A 9,848-nucleotide genomic window follows, 5' to 3' on the forward strand; every position below is an offset into this window, starting at 1 on the left:
TCCCACTATTATTGTGTGAAATGCAATGTGTGCTTTGAGCTTTAGTAAAGTTTCTTTTATGAACGTGGGTGCCCTTGCATTTGGAGTATAGATGTTCAGAACTGAGAGTTCATCTTGGTAGATTTTTTTCCTTTGACAAGTATTAAGTGTCTTTTTTGACAACTTCTAGTTGAAAGTTGATTTTATTTGATATTAGAATGGCTACTCCAGCTTGTTTCTTGGGACCATTTGCTTGGAAAGTTGTTTTCCATCCTTTTACTCTGTGGTAGTATCTGTCTTTGTCATTGTAGTGCATTTCCTGTATGCAGCAAAATGTTGGGTCCTGTTTACTTATCAGTCTGTTAGTCTACATCTTTTTATTGGGGAATTGAGTCCATTGATGTTAAGAGATATTAAGGATTGTTGCTTCCTGTTATTTTTGTTGTTAGAGGTGGAATTATGTTTATATGGCTATTTTCTTTTGGGTTTGTTGAAAGAAGATTACTTTCTTGCTTTTTCTAGGGTGTATTTTCCCTCCTTGTGTTGGAGTTTTTCATCTATTATTCTATGTAGGGCTGGATTTGTGGGAAGATATTGTGTAAATTTGGTTTTGTCATGGAATATCTTGGTTTCTCCATCTATTTTAATTGAGAGTTTGGCTGGGCATAGTAGCCTGGGCATTTGTGTTCTCTTAGGTTCTGTATGACATAAAAGCCAGGATCCTGGCTTTTATAGTCTCTGGTCAGAACTCTAGTATACTTCTGATAGTTCTGCCTTTATATACGACTTTACTTTTTCCCTTACTGCTTTTAATATTCTTTCTTTGTTTTGTGCTTTTGATGTTTTGATTATTATATGATGGGAGAAAACTTTTTTCTTGTCCAGTCTATTTGGAATTCTGTAGGCTTCGTGTATGTTCATGGGCTTCTCTTTCTTTAAGTTAGGGAAGTTTTCTTCTATAATTTTGTTGAAGATATTTACTGGCCCTTTAAGTTGGGAATCTTTACTCTCATCTATACCTATTATCCTTAGGTTTAGTCTTCTCATTGTGTCCTGAATTTCTTGAATGTTTTAGGTTAAGAACTTTTCGCCTTTTCCTTGACAGTTGTGTCAATGTTTTCTATGGTATCTTCTGCGTCTGAGATTCTCTCTTCTATCTCTTGTATTCTGTTGGTGATGCTTGCATCTATGACTCCTGATTTCTTCCCTAGGTTTTCTATCTCTAGGATTGTCTCTCTTTGTGATTTCTTTATTGTTTCTATTTCTATCTTTAGATCCTGGAAGGTTTTGTTCAATTCTTTCACCTGTTTGGTTGTATTCTCTTGTAATTCTTTAAGGGATTTTTGTGTTTCCTCTTTAAGGGCTTCTACTTGTTTACCTGTGTTCTCCTGTATTTCCTTAAGGGAGTTATTTATGTCCTTCTTAAGTCTTCAATCATCATCATGAGAAATGATTTTAAATCCGAATCTTGCTTTTCTGGTGTGATGAGGTGTCCAGGACTTGCTATGGTGGGAGAACTGGGTTCTGATGATGCCAATTAATCTTGATTTCTGTTGCTTATGTTCTTGCACTTGCCTCTTACCATCTGGTTATATCTGGTGCTACATGCCCTTGCTGTCTCTGACTGAAGCATGTTCCTCCTGTGATCCTGGTTGTCTCAGAACTCCTCAGAGTCCAGCTGTCTTTGGGATCCTGTGATTATGGGATCCTGTGATCCTGAGACCCTGAGTGTGTCAGAGCCCCTGGGAGTCAAGCTGCCTCTGGGATCCTGAAATCCTGGTGTGACCAAGCTCCTGCGATCCCATGATCCTGGGTGTGTTAGAGTATCTGGGAGTTAAGCTTCCTCTGGGTCTTGTGGGACTGGGCGAGGAGCCAGTGCCCAAGGTCTGCTCAGGGCACCAGCTCAGACTGGAAAGCTAGTCTTTTCATTAACAACAATAAATCACCACCTGCTCATATACAATGATGACCAACACTGTGGCTCACTCATAGCAATAAGACGGACCGAGGAGGTATGCTCGGTTAGAGCTACTGAGACTTCCTTCCTTCCTTGACAGCAAAATCAACAACCCAGCAGAAGAGGCTGTGACATATGAGGGAGATGATGTTCACAAACGCTGCTTTTGAGCAAGAGAATCTGTATAAGATTATTTAATTTTTTTCCTTTTTGTTTTGAAATCCCATCATTGAATAAGGCCAGCATGGGAAGGGAGTGAATGTTCCAGCAGGGTAAAGCTCTGCAGGTGAACACCCCACAGAGCTGGCTCCTGTGAACACCAGTGACACAAAGGCCTATCACAGTTCAGTGCCGACGGAATGCTGCAGTCGCTACTGAATGGACAAAGGCAAATCTGGGCTTTAGCCAGATTTTATCAGCTGAGCAAATGTCAATCTAAGGAACAATGAAAACTGGGGCTCAAAGTACTGGACTCAAGAGAAAGATTCTGGATTCAAGTTTCAGCTTTCTGCCTAGTAGCTGTGTGACTAGAGGCCAGATAAGGGCCAGGTCCACATGGTAGACACCAGCATTAACGTTTAGGTTTAAATAACAGGCAAATACTGCAAAGCTAAGCAAGCTTGCCCAAGTTGTATTCAGCCCATCCAGAACCTCACATGTATGTATTCCAGTCTGTCACAGTGAGTTGGAGGTGCCCTGTGCATCTCTGCCTGGCCACGGCCTAGACTCCACTCCTACTGTGCTTCCTGTCTTTCATGCAGGCAGGATTCAAGGACAGTCTCTGGCCTCCTCTTCTTTGGCCAGTTTCTCACTACACCTTAGTGTAATGGTTCTGACTCTGTTGTATGTTCTCACCAGGAACCGCCCGGAGGTTTTGACTGTGACCCCATGGAAGGCACCAATTGTCTGGGAAGGCACTTTCAACTCAGCTCTGCTGGAAGAGTACTATGCCAGACAGAAAGTCACTGTGGGGCTGACGGTTTTTGCTGTGGGAAAGTAAGCATCCTTGACAAACTCATCCTTGATTATTTATTTTTTGTTCTACCGTCAGTCAAAGTATTTGTGAGGGGATCCAGAGCCCCACAGAAGCTAGAATTTGTCCAGAGTTACTAAAGAGTAGACTTCCCCCTTCTTTCTTATGATAGTTGAGTTAAAAAAAAATCAATAGTAGGTAATAGGCTATTTCTCTACAAGTAAATGAGCCAATTCAAGCCAGATTACATGATATTAAAGTCAGGTTTATTGGGAAGCTGTTCTCTGATGAGTTCACTGACCCCAAGGACTGAGGCCAGTGATGTTACCATGGGGAGCGTGGTGGGCAGAGAGAAGTGGGGAAGGAGGGACAGAGAAAGAGGGGGGGGGGTTTGCAAAATGTCTGCATTATGCAGGGAAGAGCCTCTGGGGAAGGACTGGAAAGATCAGGGTTGGTGACAGGGTATGTCAGGAAGAGATTAGGGGATACTGAGAAAACGTGGAGGCCAGGTCTGCTTTGCTCTGTAAAATAGACACCTTGGTCCCTTGTTCCAGGGTTCCAAACCAACAAGAGGTAAATCCACCCATTCCCACCATACAGGGGAGGGAAGCTGTCTTTAATGCCACTGGTACCCAGAAACAATAGGCGCTAAAGCCATGGATGGCAAGCTGGGATGTAAGTGCTCCTCCCATCTTAAAGTCCAGGGCCAAGGACAGGATGTGCATGGGTGTATGAGAAGACAGTTTTTGGATGTTGGCCTTCTCCTTCCACTGTGTGGGTTCTGGGGATCCAACTCAAGCCTTCAGGTCTGGTAGCAAATACCTTTACCTACTGAAAATTCGTGCTGGTTTTGTTTCTTTTTCTGTCCTCTGGGCCTCTCTGTGAAGAAAAAAATATATATATATAAATCAGCATGAAGTCAGCTCCCCTGCCACAGGCAGGAGGAGTACAAAAAGCAGGTTTACCTGACATTGATCTTTGACAAGACAGGACCTAAAAGAAGATGCTGTGGTGATGTCCCAGGACCCCAGCCAGCAATCCTTCTTGTCTTTAGAAGTTCTAGCATTGCTCAGTGTGCTCATTCCCTGAGGCCTAATGCCATCCCAGTGGAAAACAGAGGCTGTGGAGTTTTGACATTTCACTAGAGGAATTTGTATTGTTTAGGGATTGGAGTCAGGGCTCAACTCAGCAAACCCTGTGGGCACCAAAGCCACAAGATAGCCACATTGCACATTGATTAGATCCTGGTGTTTCCCTAAAAGAATAGAAAGTTACCCACTTTCCCACAATGCTATCAACCATCCAATCACAACTCTGCAGAAACACAGAAGACAGAGCAACCAATAATGTCCTGTGATCCCTCCCACCTCCTGGGGAAAGCTGTGCTCCCTGCTGGGCAAGTCTGCAACAGTGAACCCCAGAGAAAGTGCATCTGCACCTTAGGGGTTGGCTGTTGCCTGTTTTCAGTCTGCATTTCTGGAGCTACCTGCCACAAGTCAGCCTCTTGAACTGACTGTTAGACATCTCATTGACACTGCCCTTCCTGCCCCACTCCTACGGGTTGTTTCCCAAGCTTCAGAGCACACTGGGTTTCCTTAGAGATTAGAGTACAGAGGTGTGTCCTGACCTCCAGCCATTGGGTCCTGTCAGAAACTCTGTTGTACCATTCAGATGTATTCATCCCATCTAAAGAATCAGTACTAGAAGCCCTTAGGCACCCTGATGCCAACAATGAAAGTGTAATTGATTTCAACATCATTGAAAAACCCAAGCATTGTAAAAAACAAAACAGCAGCAACAACAACAACAACAAAACCAACAAAAACCACCTGTCATTACATTCAGAACATTGTGATTGGCTACTTGTGTGCTCAGCAAACTGACTGTGGTCCATGTTCTCTGTGTACGGTTTGGAAAGGGACCCTCTGACTTCTCCCTCATCCTGCAGTCTCCTTGGCATGTCTTGGGAAGACAGTCTGTAGGTTGAGCTTGTAAAACAATCAATATGATGTCATTTGATTGAGTAAATAGTCAAGTTGACAGGAGATGTTTATAAAAATGGGCAAATTTAAAAATAATACTGACAATACCAAATGTTGGAAAATATGTGAAGTAATAGGAACCCTTGCTTATTGCCATTGGGAATATAAAATTATGCAACAACTTCAGAAGAAATTGTGACACTTTCTTGCCCAACAAAACATGCTCTGATCATAATCTGATCAAATTCCTTGGTGTGGCCCAGTGAGTTAATACGTGTCTATACAACAACCTGTGTAGACATCTTTAGAAACTTTCTTTGTAACTGCTGAAACTTGGGAGCAAACAAGTCAAATGGAAAAAGAAACAGATCAATTCAGACAATAGGATAATGTTCTCAGCCGAAAAGTGAATTGTCAAGCCACAGAAAAGAAGGAGGAAGGTTTTGTCACTTGTCACTAAGTGACGAACCCAAGCTGGAAAGGTTCCTGTGCTAGCCAGTTTTATGTCAGCTTGACACAGGCTAGAGCCATCTGAAAGGAAGGAACCTTAATTGAGAAACTGCCTCCATAAAAATGCAGGTGCAGACAAGCCTGTAGGGAACATTCTTAATGATTTATGGGGGAGGGACCATCCCACTATATGTGGTCCCATCCCAGGGCTGGTGGTCCTGGGTTCTATTAGAACGCAGCCTGAGCAAGCCATCTGGAGCAAGCCAGTAAGCAGCACCCCTCCATGGCCTCTGCATCAGCTTCTGCCTTCAGGTTCTGCCCTGCTTGAGTTCCTGTCCTGACTTCCTTCTAGGATGAACAGTGATGTGCAAGTGGAAACCAAATACCTCTTTCCTTCCCAAAATGCTTTTGGTCTTGTGTTTCATCAGAGCAATCTGTCCTCAAGTAGGACAGATCTATACGGTCCACTTTCTGAGTCTGATTCTGATTCTTATACTGATCCTGATTTTGATTCTGGAGGAGCAAAACTAAGGTGTCAGGGAAAAGAATGGTCCCTGTGAGGAGCTGGGGCGAGAGAGGGGAAGAAAAAGAAGAGCCTAGATTTTTAAGGCAGTCAAACTCTTATTATACAACAGTGGTAGATGTATCTGACACTATGCTTTTGCATACTTCCCAATGTGAACTGTAGTATAACTGATGCACCTTACATTGGTGTGAGTGTGGCAACTGTCACACACCTGCCACTGGGAGCATTGGTAGACCTTGTATAGAAGGCTGTTCACATATCCAGTCAGGAGGTGTGTGGGCACTCTTAACATTTTAAGCTCAATTTGTTCAAATTTTAAAATTATTCTAAAGAATTCTATTTTTAAGTTTTATCTGTTTATAATTTTATGTGCATTGGTGTCCTGCCTGCATGTATGTCTGTTTGAGAATGTTGGAGCCCCTGGATCTGGAGCTGCAGACAGTTGTGAGCTGCCATAAGGATGCGGGGAATAAGATTCTGGGAATTAAATCCAGATCCTCTGGAAGAGAAACTATTACTCTTAACTGCTGAGCCATCTCTCCAGCCCCAAAGAATGAGATTTTTAAGAAGACAAAAATGTTAAAATATAGGCAAACTCTACTTTGGACAGTAGCTTAGATGGTTGGCTTCATAGTGGGCATGACAGTCTCCATTTAATCCCAGGCACCATAAAAATGGTAGATGTGCTAGCACCTGCTGGTGATCCTAGTGGGAGTATGAGAAGTTCAAGGTCATGTGTGAGTACCTAGTAAGTTTGAGGCTAGCCTGGCATGCATGGTGTAATCCTAGATTGTTCTAGTATGTGAATGGACTCACAACATCATTTTTGTCTTGATACACTGGCATTTGGGGCAGGTAGCCAAAGGGAGGTTTGTAGAATGGCCATGCAATGAGTGATTAGATCTCCATCCTATGGACCATTCTTTGTGTCACACAGGAACATGAGACAGTGCTGGTGATCAGACTTAACCTAACAGAGAAGGTAAGGTTGACTTATGAATGCTCAGGAGACTCTGCAAAACATACTTTCTTTGTGTTTGGCCTGTCAGTTTGGCCTGGAAAATACACTGGCCTCTTCTGGATGTTCAAAAGCTAGCTCCTTCACTGACAGTAGGCTTCTCAATCTGAGAACAGAGCCTTAGCATGAAACTTACTGCAAAGAAAAGTAGTTGAGAACACAGCTCTCAGGGTGGCCGGCTTCCCAGAGCAAGAGGAAAGGGTTGTGCATGCCCAGTTTCCTTAACAAAGCTGACAGTGAGAGAAATCATTCCAGTTTCCCCAAGGACAGAGTGACCAGCTAGTGGCAAGTGGCCCGGATGTGTCACTGGTGTGTGGAGAAGCCATCCCCTCCTAAAATACAATCTAGATCATCTAATGTAGTGTTAGATATTATGTATATATACATATATAAGTATGATAGCCCGTGGTGGTTCAATATGGCCCTCTCTGTTTCAGGTACATTGAGCATTACTTAGAGGACTTTCTGGAGTCTGCTGACAGGTACTTCATGGTTGGCCACAAGGTCATATTTTATGTCATGATGGACGACACATCCAGAATGCCTGCTGTCCATCTGAGTCCTCTGCATTCCTTACAAGTATTTGAGATCAAGTCTGAGAAGAGATGGCAGGACATTAGCATGATGCGCATGAAGACCATCGGAGAGCACATTCTGGACCATATACAGCATGAGGTCGACTTTCTCTTCTGCATGGACGTGGATCAAGTCTTTCAAGACAACTTTGGTGTGGAAACTCTGGGCCAGTTGGTAGCTCAGCTCCAGGCCTGGTGGTACAAGGCCAGTCCTGATGAATTTACCTATGAGAGGCGGGAACTGTCAGCAGCCTACATCCCATTTGGGGAGGGAGATTTTTACTACCATGCAGCCATTTTTGGAGGAACACCCATTCATATTCTCAACCTCACCAGGGAGTGCTTTAAGGGGATCCTCCAGGACAAGAAACATGACATAGAAGCTGAGTGGCATGATGAGAGCCACCTCAACAAATACTTCCTTTTCAACAAACCCACTAAAATCCTATCTCCAGAGTATTGCTGGGACTATCAGATAGGCCTGCCTTCAGATATTAAAAATGTCAAAATAGCTTGGCAGACAAAAGAGTATAATTTGGTTAGAAATAATGTCTGACTTCAAATTGTGCTGGAAACTTGACACTATTATTCTGGCTAATTCCTCAAAAAAGTAGTAACACTCAATTTCAACTTTAAAAACACAAAACAAAAACAAAACCTACCACCATGGCAAACACATATGATTTCTTCTTAGACCTTGAGCCTGTAATATGTGAGAAAGAGACTATGTCAAGTAATCAGGTATAAGTTCTCGGTGATTTCTTATATATTCTGGGGCTTGGGGAAATTCTATATGAGCAGAAATCAAAATTCATTTGCCAAAGGAAAAGAAGAGTCCGGAACCTTCTGCCCAGTGTGTCAGATAACTCACTGTAAACCTGGGTGCTGACAGAAGCGTTTGGGAACAGGATGGACTGGGTCGGAGTTGGGGGGCTCTGTCCCCTTGCTTTCATTGTCTTCCTCCTCATGGAGACTCTAAAGCAACACAGAGAGGCTTTGCAGCCAGAGAACTTTAATAAGGATACCAATGTAATTGTCAGTCTGTAAAAGCTGATGGCTTCCAGGAGCTGCTAGCATAAAGAAGGCAGAGAGTGTCACTAGGTAACTTGGTGGCACGTGTTCAGAGTCCAGGAAATATGGCAGGGTGACTACTTAGAGGCTGTGCTCTGGTGGAGGGACATAGGACCTGGGGTTGGTGCATGAACTGAGTTACAAGCACAGATAGCTTTCTTAACAATGACTAACAGCAGGAATCAAATGGAAAGTGCATTTTGTTTTGCACAAATTGTATTCACATTGTTAGCCTTGTATGTTGAACCCTGTGAAGAAGCGAGTGGGTGTATCAGGGAAGGAGAGTACCTCAGTGGACTGAGTATAAGGACCCAACTTATATCAGAAGACAATCTGTCATCATCTGATCCTACCACCTGCTCTGAACCTCAGAGTTCCTCAGCCCATCTTGTTCCAGTGTGGAAGACTGACATGGAGCGGGTGACTGAAGATAAAGCCCTCTGTCACATGACCTCATTTCCCCTGCTCTGTCTGTACTGTGCAAGTGTGACAGCCAGACAGATGTACTGGACAACACGTGTAACTGACTTTATGGCAATGGGAGACACAGTCACTATGACAGAGCTGCTGAGGTGAGGGTTCAGTTCCCAAGAACAGTAGGAGCCTCTATATTGAGGGTTCTCAACATGTGGGTCACGACCCCCATGGGAGGGTGTGAAATGACCCTTTCACAGGAGTCGTCTAAGACCACTGAAAGACACATTTACATTATGATTTGTAACAGTACAAAATTACAATTATTAAGTAGCAATGAAAATAATGGTCGGGGGTCACCCATATCCTGAGGAACTGCATTAGATCCCAGCATTAGGGAAGTTAAGCAAATCAGTGTACAGGGGCTGTTGATCTGTATTTCTGTGTCTGCACATAGTTATATTTTGCTTGTCTTCCAGTTTAGGTCCTCTGTTTCTATCTTTCAGCAGTTTATTTAAAAAGCCATTGTACCATCCTGATGAACAGCGTGAGAGGTTTCAATAAAAAGGATCTTACCTTTGTCTACATGACTCTACCTCTTACTTTTTAATTGTTAACAACAAAAAAAGGGTCACACACCCAAAGGCCACAAACCCCCCAGAATTCCTGAACTGATGGGCGTTGCAAAAGGAAGTGGAGCCTGCACATCTGCTAAGAATTCTGCCTGTCACTCACGTTGTGCTGGATCCTGTCTAAAGTTGGACAGTTTAAAGGTCCTGAACCAAAGAAATAATCTGTTCTGAAAATGTAGACAAAAGACTGGAAGAATTTTGAGTGAATGAATTTTTTAAAATAAAATCCATCTAAGTTTAAATCCCTAATGAATAAAATTAGGATTTCGTT

At 43.1% G+C, this 9,848-nt stretch overlaps 1 protein-coding gene across 5 annotated transcripts in view; it reads left to right on the forward strand.

Annotated features, from left to right (window-relative positions):
* Positions 1–9,535, forward strand: part of LOC114610246 (N-acetyllactosaminide alpha-1,3-galactosyltransferase) — a 72,037-nt gene extending 62,502 nt beyond the window's left edge. For all 5 annotated transcript variants that reach the window (XM_028754743.1, XM_028754746.1, XM_028754745.1 and 2 more), the window contains 2 exons: positions 2,795–2,932; positions 7,323–9,535. In XM_028754743.1, coding sequence (XP_028610576.1) covers positions 2,795–2,932; positions 7,323–8,016 — 832 coding nt within the window. In that variant the 3' untranslated portion in view covers positions 8,017–9,535. The remainder of the gene's footprint in view (positions 1–2,794; positions 2,933–7,322) is intronic.
* The last annotated feature ends 313 nt before the right edge of the window (positions 9,536–9,848 follow it).

Source organism: Grammomys surdaster, unplaced genomic scaffold (assembly GCF_004785775.1).
Source record: "Grammomys surdaster isolate TR1022 unplaced genomic scaffold, NIH_TR_1.0 126035, whole genome shotgun sequence".
NCBI classification, from domain to species: Eukaryota; Metazoa; Chordata; class Mammalia; order Rodentia; family Muridae; genus Grammomys; species Grammomys surdaster.